At 45.9% G+C, this 18,942-nt stretch overlaps 1 protein-coding gene across 2 annotated transcripts in view; it reads right to left on the reverse strand.

Annotated features, from left to right (window-relative positions):
- CD151 (CD151 molecule (Raph blood group)) overlaps positions 1-18,942 on the reverse strand; it is a 33,035-nt gene that overhangs the window by 5,427 nt on the left and 8,666 nt on the right. Inside the window, exons 2-7 of one of the 2 annotated variants that reach the window (XM_021402762.1) lie at positions 14,140-14,264; positions 8,977-9,080; positions 8,118-8,309; positions 3,563-3,637; positions 1,124-1,228; positions 131-286 (exon numbers count right to left, since the gene is read on the reverse strand). In XM_021402762.1, the coding sequence (XP_021258437.1) occupies positions 131-286; positions 1,124-1,228; positions 3,563-3,637; positions 8,118-8,309; positions 8,977-9,060 (612 nt within the window). In that variant the 5' untranslated portion in view covers positions 9,061-9,080; positions 14,140-14,264. The remainder of the gene's footprint in view (positions 1-130; positions 287-1,123; positions 1,229-3,562; positions 3,638-8,117; positions 8,310-8,976; positions 9,081-14,139; positions 14,265-18,942) is intronic. The other variant, XM_021402763.1, reaches the window with a different exon arrangement.

The following is an 18,942-nucleotide window of genomic DNA, read 5'->3' on the forward strand; positions in this document are numbered from 1 at the left end:
AATACTCAGCACTCAGCTAGAGACACAAAGTGCCAACAGGTTGCAGCACCAGCCCAATATCCTCACTTTCCACCCACCCCTCCTTGATGAACTCTGTGACAAGAGGTTCCGAAGCCCTTTTGTTCTTTACCTCCTTGTAGATGTTGGAAGGATGGTCCCTTCGGCCACACAGGTCAGTTATTGTCTTACAGCAGCTGTCAGGAACTTTCCGTCCACTGGCATCTGGAGATTTGATCCAGAAGCTGTCAGCCCAGTCTGTGTAGTTGTTGCTCCCACAGCACTTGAACTGCAAGCACATAGAGCAAAGCTGAGCCTGCAAGCACCGCAGCTTCCTTCTCCCTCCAGCCACCCCTTTTCAGGCTCCGGGCTTCACTCTCCTTTGTCGACAGACTCCAGCAATCTCACTAGCCTAGATTTTTTGACTACTGTAATTAGTGAGCTCTGTTTTAATGCTGGCCGTTAATTATCAGCTTCATCCATCTCTCAGCAGTTGTGACTTTTGTTACTGCTGAGATGAACTGCAGCTAGAGTGCACCTGCAGCTGCCTCAGCTCTTAATCACCTGACCAGAGAGCGCTAACAGGGTAAGTATAACCACCAGTTACTATCTCATACGCACCTGGCAACAGGGCATTATGTGCATAGCAGGCCACGTGCTTTGAAACTGCTGGACCCATGCCTGCGCACAAAGGTCCATTCCGTGGAAAAGCCTGTCAGAACTGTGACAGCCCATACCTGAACCACCCCAGAGCCAGATACAGCTCGCAGCAGCAAGCAGGGTCTTTCATTACATCTCGCTCTCTAGGGTACCGAGAAGCTTAATGAAAAATGTCAGCAATTTCTCCAAAGCTTTCATGTGGTAAGTAGAAACAGCTGTCAGAGTGACTCGGCACTCCAGTTCACTCCAGGAGCAATTTACATGTTGTTTACTCAATCCTACCAACGATCCAGTTCAGAGATTACCCCATGCCATTCTGCTGGTAGAGTGGCCAAGACCCTGCACGCCACCCAACCTGCTTTGACTCAGAAGAAGCGATCTGTATGTCAGATGACAAGAGCTCACAACACTTTTTGTGTATTTGAGTGCAACTGCATTAATTCTCTCCACCTCCAGCAACACCCACCTCCTGCTGCAGTTTGTCTACTGCACTGGTCACTCTCTCTTCTCCCTCTTTGCGGTACTTCTGAGTCATGGTGTTCTTCAGATTTTGCTTCAGTTCCATGCTCAGCTGAATAGAAGAGACAAGTGGGATAAAATCACGAGGCAAACTCACGGGACCCGAGTAAGCTTCACTGCCATTGCTCCAAGAGAACAGAAAGCCAGAAAGTGGAAGCTACAGCTTCCTTCAGATCATCTTTCAAGGTTGGACTGGCTTCCAGGAAGCATGCAAGCTTACTTCCAGCTGATTAAAGACGATGCCTCCACTTTTGTAACTGGAATGAGGTGATTCTGGGCCTAATTTCAGTCTGTGCAACACATCACCATATGGGTCCTCACCTCACATAAATAAGAGATTGGCAAGACACGTTTGCATCTAAATACAATACAAAATTGTGTCTGCTTGAATATGAATATGCCATGAGACCACATGCAGTCTTCTCTCCCTGAAAGACATGACAAAATACTAAAACACAATCAGTCTGTCCTGGAGCAGGAAGAAATCAGAGTCCTGGGCACACTGGACTGAGGCCACATAGTCTGAATAGCTCTTGAAATGACAGCAAAAAAGACCCTAGAGGAGGGGATTAAGAGCATGATTGCAAGATTACTCCACGGCATTTCTTGATAACAGTGACAAATTTGTAAAACCACAGAGATAAAGTCTGATTTTGTAAGTTCATCATTTCTGAAAACGTTCCTATCATAAACCACTGGTAGGTTCAGGTGACTGGATTCAAATATTTCTTCCTATGGAGGCTCTTAATCTAGCTAAATTCCTCTCACACATCTGTAGAGATAGCTATAGAGATAGCTTCTCTATATACCTTTTATTCTGTACAGTAAGCAGTAAATGAGAGGTCAAACATCTTGTTATGCTTCACTGGGCAAAATACAGTCTGCAGTTCATTTTCCTCTTGATATACTGTTTTTTCCCAACCCCGTGTGTCAAGCGGGGACAATACCTACCTCATAGAGTTGATAAGAGGCATCGTTCATAAATATTTGCAAAATGCTTTGAGATCCTGGGCTGGGAAGCTCTACAGAAGTGCAAAGGACTTAATGTAATAAAGAGAAAGCAAAAGGTTCAGCAGCTGGAAGGCGTCAGAGGCAAATAAAGAGGAGAATCCATTAGCAGAATTAGTACTTGGGAGAAAAGCAGTTACCTGCAGGCTCACTGGGAAGAACTGCAGCATGGAATAAAGACAACAAAAGAAAGGGTGTTTAGACACACAAGCCTTAGATACCAAAGCAGGGGCTGAAATAAAAACAGTGGCAAACACAGCAAGCAGCCTGCAACCAGGAAAGAAGGGGCATTTGTCAGCCACAGTGCAAGGGGAAAGTGCAGCTACTGATCAGAGAGCCCTTGAGTGATTCAAAGCACTCAAGGGCACAGCTCAAACGTGTCATCCCTTACTATAAGGACCAGCTCCTTTTCATCCTTTGTCATACGTGAACCTAGTGACTTCGCATAGATGGACCCTGGCTTTCTTCCATGCTCCAGGGATTGATCTATCCCAGTTAAATATATGCACTCATTCCACTGATTCCTCTTGGTTCCTACCAAGCAAGTGAACTCTCAACTCTCTGACTCCTCTCAAACTGCCAGTGCCCATCTTGAAAATGCAAAGTCTCAAAATAGAAAGAAATGGCAAGAAATCCTAGCAGTGAAGCCAACTAGATGGGATGGGATGTCCAGCTGCTCTTCAGACAGACACTTGACAACAATTCTAATTCACCCTTTCCAATCAATTTCCAGACTTGAGAGCAATTTCCCAGGCTGTTTGTGTTCTGGTGGCTAAATAGCCTTAGAAAACAAAGCGATGACTTAAGCCTCTGTTCTCTGCAACTGCAAGAGCCAAGTTAGAACTGCAGCTGCTGGGAGTCCATGCTGTTACCCTCAGCTGGGCTGGTTAAGTGAAGATCTCAAAAACTTCATGACCTGAAAGGACCTATCAGCTGGACCATCTTTGTTCAGGAGCATAGCAGCTACCTTGCTAGATGCAACAAGATCACTTCCATGTCCTGAATATACTAGGAAGCACTAATGTCGTTTCAGTTGCTTGCAGTGTGACTTAAAGGGTACTGGGGGATCTCCACAGCCTCAACAGTTGTCTTCTACAAGGCTCTGCAGCGTGCAAAGGCGAACCATGAGAAGGAGCTGAGCAGCAAGGCTGAACAGCCTCCCAAGTGTAACCAGTGTAACCACTAATGCTTTGTCAAAAGTAGTGAATAATCTAAGGTCTTTGTATGGGGTAGAAAGTGAGTACAGACATGTAGAAAGATGAATCCCAACCAGACCCTTGGTCCCAAGCCTTCAAGCCCAATACTGGCTGGAGAAATGGGATGATGATCAGCTATTTTCTCTCCCCGGTTTGACTCTCTAGGACTACTGTCCACTCACCTGCTGGTAGTAGATATAGGCCAGGATTCCAGCAATGATCTCCAGGAGAAAGATGCACAGCAACAATATGAAATACTGTAAAATAATGGGAAAAGCAGGATGTTAGAATAGAAGCCTGGAGCTGGCTTATCACTAGCTAGTAAAATGCATGACACTGTCTTTGCTGATGTTTTTCTGCAGGAGATCTCAAAGACAATAGCTGAGATTAGGACCTCAATAGGATAGGAAGGGAACAATTCCACAGGTTAAAAAAACAAAAACAAAAACCCAAACCGACAAAACAAACAAAAAAAAAACATGCTTGATAACTGAAGACAAGCAGAAACAAGTGTGAGTTTAACTCAAACAGCCAGAAGGATACGAGAATGGAATAATGCAGGCAGCCAAGATAAGATCACTAGACAGAAGAGAGTGGTTGCCAGATAACCTGAGGAATACATTCAATATCATAGAAAATATCTGCTTCTGACATCATTACTAAATAATTTTGAAACTTTTGCTTGCTTTCATATTGTTTAGGGAATTTCACAAATTTACTAAGGAAAAACGTATGTTATCACGATTCAATAAAGCAACAAAGGGCCTACTTCACCAAGGACACAGAAGACCAATTAAACACAAGTTTAAGCCATGGATTTACATTCCCAGTGACTTCTGTGGGACTCGACCACCATCTGAAGCACACTGATGAAGCGGATAGATTTTAGATGAAAAGAAAAAGGCAGTTTCTTTACAGATCCAGGCTGCTCTACGACTGCTACTAACTTCATCTTTTTGTAGATGAAGCCAAAGTGGCACCAGTTTCAGCCATAACAAGGACCTTGTGCAAAGTCCCTGTAAGACTTGTCCTGCTCGGGACAGAACTAACACTGCATCTCCCACTTTCTGTTTTACTCGAGCTCAGAACACGGCTATTCCCAAGGGATTAAGCAAACAGCTCCCTATAAACATAGCTAGCCATGAAAGCATCTCTCCCGAGCACGCAGAAGGACAGTGAAGCCCTGGACACAGCAAGATTGCTTTCTGTTACTCAAGGGTTACTCTCCGAGCTACGCAACCCTCCTTGGCTGGTAGACACAGGTATTATTTCTGAGCTACTTCACAGGAATGAAACAACACAGACACAAATGCAGCTCAGGTTTCCTCTTTCACTCCTAGTGGTACAAAGCAGCTGTGAAGGATGACCAGCTGGGTTTTATCTGCAGGCCAGGCTTTAATCTGAGCACACAATCTCAGGCTTTCACTCCCCAGCCCCACACTGAAAGTCTCTGCATACTCTTGTACAAGGTACCCGTTCATACCATGGCAGTGAGTCACTCAGCAGAGAACTGGGGGGCTGGGGGGGGGTAGCCAAACACTGGTCCCAGCCCTCACAGTAGGTTGAAAGGGGCAAGAAAGGACTGGAGTACTTTGATACAAAGGCTGGCTTTCTTTTGTTGGGAGCTAGTTATGCCTTACTGCCCTGACATCATCTCTCTGCTGAAGAAGGGGAAGGAGGGTGGCAAGATGCTGGGAACAACCAATGAACTGCAAAGCTTCTTTTATTTATTCTTCTCTGCTCAGTGTCGTCATGTCAGTGGCATTCAGGTGGAGCTGAGTTGTGTCACCAGAGCTCAGCACATGCTCGCTTACTGTGGATACGAACAAATACATATCCAGCAGAGTTCAGAGAATGAGAGGCATGAGGTCCCTGTTAACCCTTGTAAGTGAGGTCAGTGCATCTGCCACCCAAGTAACCAACCTGCCTCTGCTGATAGTCTGCATCATTATCCTTATCTTGGCCTCATCTTCCCCTCAGGGCCCCTATCTGAGTATCTATTACACCACATCATGCTGTCATAGGGGAGTGGCAGCTTTCACTCTGGAGACAGACACACATAGAGCACAGGACTGCTTTACTTGCTCTTCACCAGGAGTTGCTGGTCTTTCAGAACAGACTTTTGTAAGGAAATTGGAAGTACGCCAGCTCTGGAGTGGAGCTGCAGGGACATGCCCTTCTCACTTCCCAAGAAGCTGGGAAACCAGTAAGAAATGTGGGATCACCCAAAGGCCTGCAGGAGACATGTCTGGAATCTGGGTGGGCTCTGTGCAAAATTTATTCCTGCTGTGGCTCAAGTGAGAGTCAGGACAGCACGGTGTGTCCTTCAGATACAGAGGGTCCAGATTTCTTCCATTCAGCTTCAGGTATTTGAAGCATTAAATCTGAGCGTGTTTTCTATGAATAATCCAAAAGAAAGATTCAATACACCTACAACACAAATCACTCTCTGGAGAGATCTTTCCAACCATCTAAAGAAGTGAAGTTCTTTGATAGAAACTTGGATAAGTTCTTTCCCAAGACTCTTGTTTGTACACTTCTGCAGATGAAAGTATACATCTCAACTGAAGTATAATATAGGAGCTGGGTAAGGATGGCAATGCAGGTTTTTGTTCCCTGGTGCTCTGCTGCACTTGGCATTTACTTCAGCAATTCAGCTATAGTGAGACAGGAGAAGTTCAGTTCTAGTTCATAAATCCTATCTACATTCTTCCTGACATAGGGAGAAGGCCCCAGTGGCAACTTTGTATCACACACTGACTGCTCTGGCAGGGACGTAGCACAGCACACCGAAAAGAGAAAGCAAGCCTAACTCATTCATCCTTGGTTTTGCCTAATAAATACTGCTGAAACGGCTCCCTGGAGAACATGGCAGCAGCTTCAGCATCTAAGCTGAAGTTTGAGCAGGTCTTAAGAGCACTGCTGCCTCTGCCACCTGAGCTCCACCAGCAGGGCTGTCCTGCAGCACTGCACTAACCAGGCTGCAGATCCACAGCCATCTCCGCTCACAGAGCACAAAAATGCCATGTCTCCTGCCTGAGCCTCAATGAATCTCCTGGCTGAGGAGGCACACAAGGAAGGAAAATGGGCAACGACAAAGAAGTAGCACGGCTGCAAGGGACCAGCAATGAGCCCTTAGAACTCATAATTAAGTAGAAAGGCAACAAACAAGATCACGGGTTCCTGAGACTTCAACAGAACAACAAACTAACAACCAGACACGTTTTACAAATAGCAGCCGAAGTTGTCCACTGATTTTTAACAGCATCGAGGAGGCACTGGGGAGAGGAGCACCGCTAACAACATTCCCTCTCATATTGCCATGCGCCTCTGGTACCAAGGGAAACTGGAACAGGCTGGCACAGCCCCTGGGGCACTGAGAGTGAAGCTGTCAGAGTCACTGTCTGAGCTCAGAGCTGGCAGAGACCCCCAGGCAGGCTCACTCAGCCCTGGAAAGCACAGCCATGGTTCTTGTGTACATTACTCACTGGCAACCAAAGCAGAGCACAAGCAAGAAGAGACAATAGGTCTGTCACGACCAGCCATTCTGAAAGGATGCATGGTGTAAGGACAGAGTGACCTTTTGTTCCCATGACACAATTATTAGTTTTCTGTGGCAGAATAACAAAGAAAACCCAACCAGATTTTCATCTGTAGCTTCTGGCTGAGGCAAAAAGACAAAGGGAGATCTCTTTGGCATGGAAAGTAAGTGAAGAGAGGCCAAAATAGACTGTTACAGACCGGGAGCCCAGTCAACAAGCACCAGCAAAGCACTCCCTGTGTTCTCCTCCAGGGTTCATTCTCCATTCCTAGCCCTACTCTGCCTCTCACAGGAATTACTAGGTCTTCAGAGCAGTGGTACAAGTGTCAGGATTGCTCATGGCTTCTCTTTCTGCTCCTCTGTAAAAGGGAAAAGGGACGGTCACGTGAATAAGGACTTGCAAAGTTGAAGGAGCTAGTGAAGGGTTACTGCAGCATCATTTCTTGTTACTGTGGAAGCAAAGAGCCACTGATCATTATTTCAGCCACTGTGCTCACCACTGCAGCTCAATACTGAAGAATGTTGCCGCGCTCCTGACCGAAAAGGAAATTTGCGAGGGAGGAAGCAGAATAGAAACCCTAGGGCTAGTACACACTTTGGTGTAGGTGGGTAAACAGGGAGCTGAGCAAGTAACACAGAGAAGGGTGGAAAAAAAGCAGTAGATTATCAAAATTCTATGGCTTTATTTTCAGAACTATTTTTTTTTTTTGCCACTACGGAAAATTTCCAATTAATATTTTCTTATTTTTGATAAGTCTGTGAAAAAGCATGTTAATTTGGTATGAACTTAGTGTCGTTAAAAGCCAGTTTTCTTACAGGTCTCTCGTACATTGTTTTCTCTTCCCATTTTCCAAAAAAAGAATATGGGACAGGCAGGAAAGAAGGAAGAGAAAAGCCACAAGATTTGGTTTTGAACAATTTCAAATAGACATTGTTACACATGGTGCAGATAGCACAACTGTTTTGTCCTTTTGAGGTATGCAGTGGTAAATGCATTCTTTGGACTGATGAAATGAAAGGCTCAGCAGTAGACTCTGTTACCTATGACAAAGATAAAACTGCTTTTAAAAGCTGGAAAACTTGATGGTATTTGCCCTAGGACAAATAGAGTTGGTGTACAATAGACGTTTCCCTCCCTCCCAGCATTCTTCATGGAAAAAAAAGGAGCATCCCTCTCAAAAAAACCCCAAACTTACCACTCTTAGCAAATTCCGACGCTCCTTGAAGGTGGCACAGCAGCCAAGGATGCCAGTAACCATCACAACCACCCCTGCCACCACCAGAATATAAGCGGTTGCTGAATATGTGCTGGAAGAGAGCAGGCTGATGTAGTCACTCTTCTTAGCCAGGGTCCAGGCACCCACTGCCATCACAGCCCCGCCAGCCAGCTGGGTAAAAACAGAGGCAAGCAAATGAGGGGCATCCAATGTGAGAACTTCTCACCTCCAGAGCAACTGAACTGAGAAAACAGAAGGTGCCCCAGCACTGCAACCTGAACTAAAGAAATCCACACTGAAGGAAGGACTCCCAGAGACCTCACTGGGATAGGGAGCAGTGCTCTGGTAGGGCTGTAAGGAGGCCAGCTGTGCAGGCCAGGCAGGAGGAGGTGCAAGCTATCTGGGACACTGACCCTTTGCTCAGTTTTGTAAGTTTTTAGTGGAAAGCACTACTCTGAGAAGTGCTGCTGTGGATCAAGCTGCAAGGAGCGACTTGTTATCCTTGCTCCAGCTGTCCTCCTCTACTGCCAGGACTCAGGCTCTCTGAATATGCTAGCTAGGTGAAGAGAAAGCAGAGTATGTTTTCAGGCATCCAGTTATTTTCCATACTTTGAAATAAGACCTATAAACAGATAGAGGTCCCAGTGTCAAACTACAATTTTTGCAGCTTGGGCTGGCAAGTCCAAGGGATGGGATTTCACACCATGGAACAAAGTCTGGGTTCCACAGATGTCAGAGCTTTTTGCTAAAGATTTCACTTCGGCCAAGGCTTCTGTGCCTTTGCCACCAAATCTGCAGTGTCATCTGGGTGCCTCTGAAGCAGGCTGAAGTTTCTTACCCAGAAAAAAAAGTTGAAGATGAAAAGCAGGTACTTGAGACAGATAGTCCCGCATGTTTCTTTCTTCTCAGTATATTCACGCATCTTTCTGGCTTAGCAAATTCCTGGAGAAAGAAAAAAAAAAAAGAAAGTTTGAGAAGCCAGTCACCGTGCCCCTCCTCCCAAAGGGCAATGTTGCTCCTCGCCTCCTGCAAAGAACTCACACTTCCAGCCTTTTGCTGAGGTAATGCAGTGAGCAAGCCATCCAAGCGGCTTCAGGGATGCTAGGCAGTGCTCACTTATATTAAGAGCTCTTGTATCCATCTCAGTGACCTACACAGCACAAGACCTCACAGGGTGTGAAAGAGAGGCAGATGGTATCAGCATGTGGCCTTCCTGCACAGCCATCATCTTCCTTCTGTCTCCTCATTCTGCTGTCACTTCTGGAAGCTCATTTTCCTTAAGATTAATGCTTGTGGTAGAAGGATCAGACCTACCGTTGTGTGAGCACAGCATTTATGTGACCAAGCCATAACGGTGGCTGGGTCCTACTGCCATCAACATTACTGTAAGGAAACCTCAGTATAGTTCCATGTTCAATTCCTCCTACTTAAACCAAAATAAATGAAGTCTCAGATCTGTTACCCAGCACATCCCACGATCTGGCTGACTGCAGCACCTAGCTTTTACTTCTGAAGAAGATGACAGAAACTTTGTCTTCAGCATTTACAGAATAATCTGTCTCCAGAGAATTTTCTTTGCTCACTAATACTTGTCAAAATTGCTTTAAATAGATCTCTAAGTTCCATGTATTTTTAATCTTTACAAATGTAACTAGGAACACACTTGTCATCCACCCAAACACCCTCTTCTTTTTGAACCCCAGCAATACGTTGGGATAATTAATTCTCTTCCTCACTCTGTTTATTTCTCACAGCCCTTCTCATCATTCTGCTGCCTCCCAGCTATTGAGGAGGAAGCAACACAAACACTAGCTTTGGATAGCCTGACAACATGGAACACTGCAGATACATAACCAACCAGAGTTTGTTGTGGGTCAGACCCCATGCAAAATGTTAAAGATGTGCTATATTCCTGAGTACATCAGCAGTAAGCACAGCTCCATGTCACTTCACTGCCTCCTGTTGATGGAAAACAAATTAAATTTAAATTTCACTCCTGCCTGATTGGGCAGACAGGACGAAGGCACTGCCCAGAGCATCACTGTCACCAGCAGCTCTGTGAGGCAGTTTGAAGAGGTACAACTGAATCCTCACCACCTCTCCCCTTCCAAGAGCTGCATTCAATCAAAAGAGCCCTCCTCTTCCTTCCACACCAGCCAACGCAGAACGAGGCAAACAAGTTGCTTTCTCTCTGTTTGAAAATCTTGTAGAGTTCCACTGAAGCAGGCAGACAAACAGCTTCTACCTCTCCCTTTCCAAGGGCAAAGAGTTCACTTCTCACAAGCTTCCTCCAGGGACAAACAGCACCCGCAACCCAGCTATGTAGTACAGACATTCATCGACCCTGGCAAGCCCACTGCAAGACACTTCCAGTAGATAAATCCTCAGGTAAGATCTCTTACCTGCAGGCAATGAGTACTCACAGCCAGGCTGTACTTCAGCTGGCTACCAGGCTGGGTTGGTCAGTGTATTCTTTCCTGCTACATTTCTAACATCTGGTTTTAGTTTATTCCTGAAGCAAGGCTGGGAGCAGCTGCCAATACTGCAGCATAATTGTATTTTATTCGCAGGAAATTGTTCCCTTTTGCTTCGCTCTGGTCCACAAAAAAACCTCAGGTAGGTCTGCACTTTAGGAACTAATAAAGCTAGTAGGGAGCATAAGGGTGAGAATATGCTCAAGCAGTCCTACCATGCCCGTCCTCTCCTTTTGCAAGAAAACATTCACCTCTAGAATAACATCTGACAAAACAGCTGGCAGCAGAATAGTATTTCACTAGAGAAGAGAGCAGCTCTGAGCTGGTGGCATATATATCAAGGAGACTTGACTCCTGATCCTCATGAAAGATCAGAAACTCCAGCAATGCTCAGATTAATTACCACGCTGCAGCACAGAAGCCTGGGGCAGGGGGAAGGAATAGATGCTGGTGGCACCGTCTGCTCTGAACAGACTTGTAATTCTCAATGAGAAGCTGCCTCACGAATGCAGCGTTCAGGGAAGGTGACAGATTTACAGCTCCCAGAGGCTTCATTTAGCCACAGAGCAGGAATGGCAGCAGCCAGGCACGCTCCCACTGCTATGCGCACCTGCACAACCCAAAACAGGTACCTCAGCCCTGACACAGGCAGATGCTCCCCAGAAACAGGCTCTAAAGGCTATGCTGGGCTTTGTAAGTTGGCCTACTCCTACTAACATCAGGAACACATACAGAGGAAATTGCACAAGTTTGCTGAGGGGATGCTGGTTTACATCTGACAGCTTGGGAATGGTAACGACGCTCACTGTCCTTGGGCTGGATCCTCAGCTCCAGAGGACTCTAGAAACTTTCCCTCAAAAAAAAAAAAAAGCCAGCATGGTCATTTCCACATGTCACAAACTTCTACCTTCTTCTGATCTGAGTCCTCAGAAACCCAAGACTAAGCTGCTCACAGCCCAAACTGCACTTGCAGGCAGATGACAGGGAGCCTGAAATTTGGCTCCACACTGCAGGTCCTGCTCCACTGAGCACAGCTGGTAGGGCCTTTCACAGGGCTCAGCTTTGATGCTGGGAGGAGGGGATCTATCTCCTTCCAGTATGCTGGCAGGGAACAGCTGCAGGTTTATAGAGCACGGTGATTCACGCAGGGATGGCAGACCATAAATCAGAGAGCAATCAGGGCTGTCTCCTGTATGATCTATCCTTCCTAGGCAGAAGCAGGCTCACTGACTCACACAGCGAGCCGTTCACACACCACGCTCTCCTTACAGCTGGGGTGAGCCGTGGTCTGCTGCTCGGGCTAAGGATGGCCCCAAAAAGCATAGAGGTGCCAATCTGCACCACGGCACTGCGGTGAACAACAGGGGACTCAGGGTCTCGTGCAGAGTTCCGCAATGTTGTCAGGGTCCCTCGGCCTCAGTACTGATAACAGACCCACAGAAGCAATATGGAACACTCTTGAAACTGGACAAGAACAAACAACGTTAATTAATACGCACGGCTGAGTTCTATTTCCAAACATAGAAGCAAAGGTCTGTTCTGAATCACAGAGATAATTATAAATGAGCTCTTCAGCGAACAGAAAATGGCAAGCCATGCCACAAGGGTGTATTTACAGATGCATAAAACCATATTAATAAGACATGAGCTTGGTAACAGGAAATGTTTTGCTAATTGAAAAAGTGGCTGAAAGACCAAAAGCATTTCCATAATGAAGTCCATTTGGTCCAACCCAATAGAGAGTAGCTTCATCAGTAAACCAAATTTAAAAAGTAATCACGGAATACAGGCGGTGAAACTTAGTCATGCAATGAAAAGAGTTACTTTTACATTCATTTACCAGAAATCAAGAGCAGGTTCCTACCACACTCACAAACAATGCTCGGAAACAAAATACACAAAGATGGGATGAAACAAGAAAACAAGGAAAAAAAAAATCTCTGTGTGAGAGAAGCTGCACATGAAAGGAAGAAGTAACCGTCTGAATATTAATTCAATAAATGAGGCACTGAACGGCTTGAATCCAGTTGTCCACCAGACTTGGCTTCTTGCATGATCTTGGGCAAGGCCCTTAACCCATCCCTTGCTCAGCGCAGGAGGCTCAAACTTCCCTAAATCTAGCAGTGCTGTAAGGATATGAGAAGCCCTGCAGCCCAAGCAGTGCCAGCTGTGAGAGTGACAAGCTCCAGGCAACCAGTCTCAGGCTCTCATCCTTACTGAGCCTGATCCCTCAGGACAAACCGGACAAGAGGAACGCACCAAAAATTGAGTACTTTGGCCCCAGTTCTGTGTGCTGAGCACAGGACAGCAGAAGCACTACACAGGCAGCAGTTTGTTGCACTGACACTGAGGCACCCGAAATCTCAATGGCAGATCACATCAGACAGACCACAGTATTTTTATTGGCAGACTGAAAGGCTTCCACAGGCACACACCTACACCGCAGCTCAGAAAGCACGTGGCAGACGCACACACACACTCTGATGCTGGCCAGACATTCATTTAGTCATAGCACACTCCTCTCGGTCCATTTGCCTCAACTTGCACAGTAACAGTACTTAATTAAACACCAAAGAAATCCAGGTCTGCAGGCTTTTTCTGCAGAACCTGCCCTAAAGCAGCACCTGATGGATGGTAAAGAAACAATGCCAAAGCAAATGAAATAGCTCCCAGGCCATTAAAAGCATTTAAAAAAAAACAACAACAAACAATACTTAAAAATAATGAGTGATGGCAAGAAAATTGGTATCCAAAATGTCAGTACTGTCTCTTTAATAGATAATTTTTTATGAACTGGGGCAAAACAGAACATCCCACACCTTATACCGCACTTATTCCCACAACTAAATGCCCAGCAGTAAGCAAGGGCAAAATGCAGCCCTACAGCCCATCTTTGCCAACGCAACAAGACAGATGTGCTACAGGAGATCCTGCTGCACCTATGCTGCTAGGAAAGCACAGCTCCCAGAGGGCTCTAAGTTCAATACTATCAGCCTCCTGCTAATACAGCCACCTCATGCACGCCGCAGGCATGCTGCTGGACTGGGGGTTAAGGTACAGCTGGCCCAGAAAGCTGGACCAGATAACTCTGGCCTTGAGGCAGCTCTTGGGAACTGAACAAACATGCTTTCCTTGGTACGTGCAATGCAGCTGTGGGACAGAATTTTTTTTTTTTTTTTTTTTTAACTTCAGCACACTGACTGAAGAACCTCATCCTCCAGTAAGACTAAGCTCCACCTGTTGAAAACATGACCTCTGTGTTCAAGCTCCCTCTCTGTAAAATCAAAGATATTACCACCGCTGCTTCACACACCTCACTAGATGATCTTCAGAAAAGGCCTTTGGCTGCTTATCAACTCATAAGCACATGTTGCACAGCCCAGAAAGCAGCCAGAAGTTGTCAGATGAAACCTTCCCAGCAGAGGAGCTCTAAAGCTTTCAGTGAAGTGCTCTGACTTACAGAACTACAAAGTTTCATTATCTACCCAAACTGCCATCCAACATGGGTCAACAGACTCAACACTGACCTTTCCCTACCAAAGCAATCCACAGCACCACTGCAAACCTTCAGCCCTCTTCAAAAGCTTCTTTTCCACGCAGTCCAGTCTTCTTGCTGGCTCCGGTCCTTTGCTGGATTTGGGAAAGCAAAAAGCTGAAAAAGAAAAGGAGAGAGAAGCAGAGAATCATCCTTTATGTCAAGGATTATTATGGGAATCAGTATGTGGTAATACGCTTTGTCATTAAGCCATCTTCTTAGTAGAGAGTTTCAGAAGACACTATGAAAGCATTTGATTAAATTGGAAAGTGTGCACTGGATAATGAGGAGGAGTAAGACTGCACCGTAAAGACCTGACGGTATGAAGATGCCAGAATGTGTTTATATTCATGTCTGCAGCATCTTGTAAATGCTGCTACTGCTTCTGTCAAGCCTGTGAACACACCACAGTCACATCTCATTCTGCTCTGAACAGTCCACGAACAGCTCCATGAGAAAGCTCTTGAAGAAGACCCTTCTGTAAAGTGGAGTGCTGTACCCTATGTTAAGTGCTTCAAAATGGATCCATTGCTCCTAGTCCAAGCATGAGTAGGCATTTCTAAACTGCCTGGGAAGAAGAAAGAGGTGGGCATATACAGCGCCAGAACTCATTGCACACATCCATCCTCATCTTCCAGGGCTTAGGAGCTTCTGGAAACACAGCAGGAACCAGAGCTGGGCCCCTGCAGAGAAAAAGGTGCTTGGAAGACACTGTTTTCTTCAGCCTCTGTCCCTGATGATGCATAATCAAGATACAGGTCTTGTACACCATGGCTGGCTCTGCTGGAAAATAGTTCCTCTGAATTCTTCTGCCACAGCCAGCCCTTCTACAGCAAGCTTTTTTCCCTCCAGTGTAAGTGCAAAGTGACTCCTTTAGAATGGATAAGCAACACACTACAGGAAGGTGCTTTCAAGCGTAACAGGAGTTTTTTTTTTTTAAATCTCACCACATTTCCAGGGATGTATCTAGGCTGCATACAGACACTGTAATGGAGAACAGCCTCTAACATCCCCTCTGAGGAACAAAAAGCCTGAAGCAGCTGAAAAACCAGGCCTGTATATCTAAGATAGAGGATCACAGATTTGCTGTGTCCATTCATACTGATGCATCCTCTGCCATCTCACCCTCATACCACAGCATGCAGGCTTGAGTCTCCCCTGAAATCTGTTTCCTTCAGTGCTGCATAGAGAGGGGAAAGAGAACAGCAATTCTTCTCCCTAGCCTGTCTATTTGGATACTGAGTTAACGGTCTTTTGATCTATACCCTGACACTAACTTACTCCACAGCTTAAGGCTTGAAGTCTTTTATCTATTTTCCCTCTGGGAAATGGAAGCGGTAATATTCCCTGACTTGCCTGGGTGGGATAATGAAGTGTTCACAAACCAGCTGGGACGAGAAAAAGGTTACTTCGTATTATCGGATCAATTTCAGCACAATTCATAACCATTTTAACTTCCTATTATCTTCAAGGGAAGGTTTCTGCAGGCCTTTTTCAGGCATAGCACAGACAGCACACGTTCATTTATTATCAGCTTGGTTTACCCCTGCTTCCATTCCCTTTGAACAGGAATGCTCTGGTAAGAACTAGAAACTTGTTAATTCACATTACTCTTTAGCCTCTAGACCACAGGAAAATCTCTTGAGAGAAACAGTGGAAATCCCAACACTTGAGCCGTACAGCTGCATGCCAATGTCCTAGAATCATAAATTGAAGATCAGACAAGAGAACTTTCTCAGAAACGGGGGAGAGGAGGGAAAGCAGAGTGCAGTCACCGGCAAAGCAAGCAATAGCTCTGACACATCCTTGGTCCTGAGGCTGGGCCGACACACTCCCCAAGCAGCCTTGTTGCAGCACCATTTTTACATCTGCTCCTTGCTGCTCCCACACTCCTTTCCAGAAAAAAAGCTGACCCAGGATGCAACGCTGAATGTTTTGTTTTCCATTACAGCATGCTGGAACATGCTGGAAAGTCAACGTATTTGTGCCTCAGGGGCACTGGAGAAGGCAAAACAGGAGCCAGGCATCCAGTGAGGCAAAGCAGCTCCTCCTCAGGAATTTTCATTTATACTTGGCAAGGGGGAGACACGCAAAACAGATCTGAGTCCAAGACCCTCCTCCCTGAGGAGGAAATCAAATGTATTTAGTGCTGCTGAACGAGATTCCCTAGAGCACAGCCTGGAAACAGCCTTTACTCTCTGCACGCTGTCTGAACGATGACATGCTCCTCAGAGCACGGCACCATTTTCCTTCACTGCAGAGTGCCCGGTACAGAAGCTGCTCACCCCTAGCCCCTGGGGCTGTTGAGAAATGAGGAGCACAAAGCAACATCCTCACTTCATTTTAACAGGCCTTTGCACAGTGGTTCTGGCAGAGGTGGAATCAACTTAGAAAGCCACTGACTCTCAATGAAGAGTAAGGTCTCCTGGCCATCTTTGGCAGACCTTCCTTGGCCCTACCTCTCTGCTGCAACAGCACCTTTCTGAAGGCCTTAGATAAGCAAGATCCTGTCCTGGGAGTTTGGGAGGACAAACTCTCTGTGTCCAGACACCATCTCCACAGACGTTACAACACTGGGCTTCAGGAGTGTTTGTCACTCCTCCAGACACTTGCAAATTCTCTCCTTTCTTCTACTCTGGATCTAGCTGGTTAGTTTTGCATCAAACCCTGAAGAGATGTAGACCCTTAACTCTTGTTAATATGGATAAGGAGTCAGGTATCCAATGAAGAACTATGTGCCTAAAGCACCTGAGGAGACACATGCTCTTCAATACGAGCCGTCTCTCAGACCACTTAGCCGTCCCTGTCATTTTTTTTTCCATGACTGTACTCCACAAGGGAGGGAGTTACTGAAGCAAAAATAGCAATGAGATCAACTTCAAACTTAGCAAGGATATTTATGTTCAGCACCACAGCATACTTGTGTATTAATGTGTTTTACAAGAGGGTTAGTCAAATCTGGCAGAGACGATGGCTTGCTGCGACACTGTTAAAGATAAAAGGGACCTTAGTGCTAAACTGATTTCACAAACATTAAAAAAAAAAAAAGAGAAAGAAGAAGAAGAAACAGAGAGAGAGAGAGCAATCAAGCATGCCCAGGAGTGTGTTTGTGCTCCGGAATTGTTCTTCTCCAACATAAACAAGAACTCTTGATAATGCTTTCTGGTCCTTGCAAAACATACACCGCTAGCCACATCCCCAGCTCAGAAAGCCCCAGGCCACTGCTCCCAGCACTCAACAACCTGGGGAAAAAAAACAATCAATCCCTGCAAACACACGGCGGCGGCGGGAGCTGGAAGGCAGCCCACAGAGCGGCACCCAGCACATGATTAATGGGAACTCCTTCTGTGTCCAGCCACATCATCTTGTATCTAATAAGGCCTCCTTTATTCAGAAGGATGCCCTAGCACTCTACACTATTTATACACAGGAACCACTTCACCAGTCATTGAACTGAGGAGAACAATAACCGCCTTTTTTCTTGTGCACTTGAAGTGCAAGAAATCAGCAGCTGGGGTGTGTTTGCAGAAAGCTCACAGCAAGGAGAGTTTGCTGGGATAAGGAATAACAGTTCGGACAGATCAGGGTTAGCCAACAGACAAGACAAACCACGCCCATTACAGGCTACTATTGATATTATAAATTCCGTATTCCCATCTCTGTTCATGGGCACCATGTTTTGTTTTGCTTTCAAAAGCAGGGCTTTGTCTGCACTGGAGAATTTACCAGCAGCATTAAGCCGTCTTTCTAAACAGAACAGTTTGTGCAGAATCAGCTTTCCTCCTGATCCCCTCCTATTAATTACACTGTCAATTTCAGCTCCGCTCTCAGAAGCAAAGCCACCGCATCCTCAGTGTTTTCATGCAATAGGCACAGAGCCTCCCTCCCCTCCCTGTCACCAGGCCAGTTCTAGGACCAAGCCAACAAACGCACTCATTATAATCCTCCCTGCCCCCACAAAGCTACTCAGGCAATTCTGTACACAAATTCAAAGCCATTTTCAAATAATGCAGTGACCACCACTTTGTGCTCACTCTATAAATAGGTGGCTTTTCACACAGGAGTTCGGGCTTGGTGCAAAGACTAACCGAGGGATGCGCTGTGGCTAGCATTCAGAGTTTGGCTGCTGTCTCTTTGCAGAGGTGCTTCCATTGCTATTCCCTACTAATCTCAGCAGTGAAAATGCTACCAACTAAAAGCCAGTGGATTTTCTAGCTACCTACAATATCAGGTGCACGCTCACAGCAGTTCACCATCTTCATCTGACTTAGCTCACAAACGAATGCTTAGACTTTAAATGCCACCAGCAAAAACGTGACCAGCATTTTTTAGAAGAGAGTGCAGGCAGTTGATGTCACCGTTCCTCGCCTCTCGATGACACAAAGTCCAGCAGTCTCACAGTCTGAAAGACCCTACCTCCTCAAAGCAACTCAACAAAGAAAAAAGGTATCATGATGTAACAGGAGCAGTAGGAAAAGACTCTTCTCGCATCTCGAGATTCAAGATTCATTTGCCCAACTGCTCTGTCCTCTGAAGACCACTGCAGAATACAAAGCTGTAAAATGCCAAGTTTTCAAACTACCTGTTAGCACTTCCATGCCTGCACCTGAGACAGCTGGCTGTAGACAGCACAACAGAACGTAAGAGGAGCATGAACAGCTGGCCACGTTTAACGGCTGTGCAACACCTGTTTTGCTTTAACCAGGCTGTTCCTGTTTGCACTTTCTGTGGTGGAAGCAACAAAGCCAAAGTCCTAGGGGCCAGAACACAACCCCTACCCAGGCAGCCAGCCTCA

This window comes from Numida meleagris, chromosome 6 (genome assembly GCF_002078875.1).
Source record: "Numida meleagris isolate 19003 breed g44 Domestic line chromosome 6, NumMel1.0, whole genome shotgun sequence".
NCBI lineage: Eukaryota > Metazoa > Chordata > Aves > Galliformes > Numididae > Numida > Numida meleagris.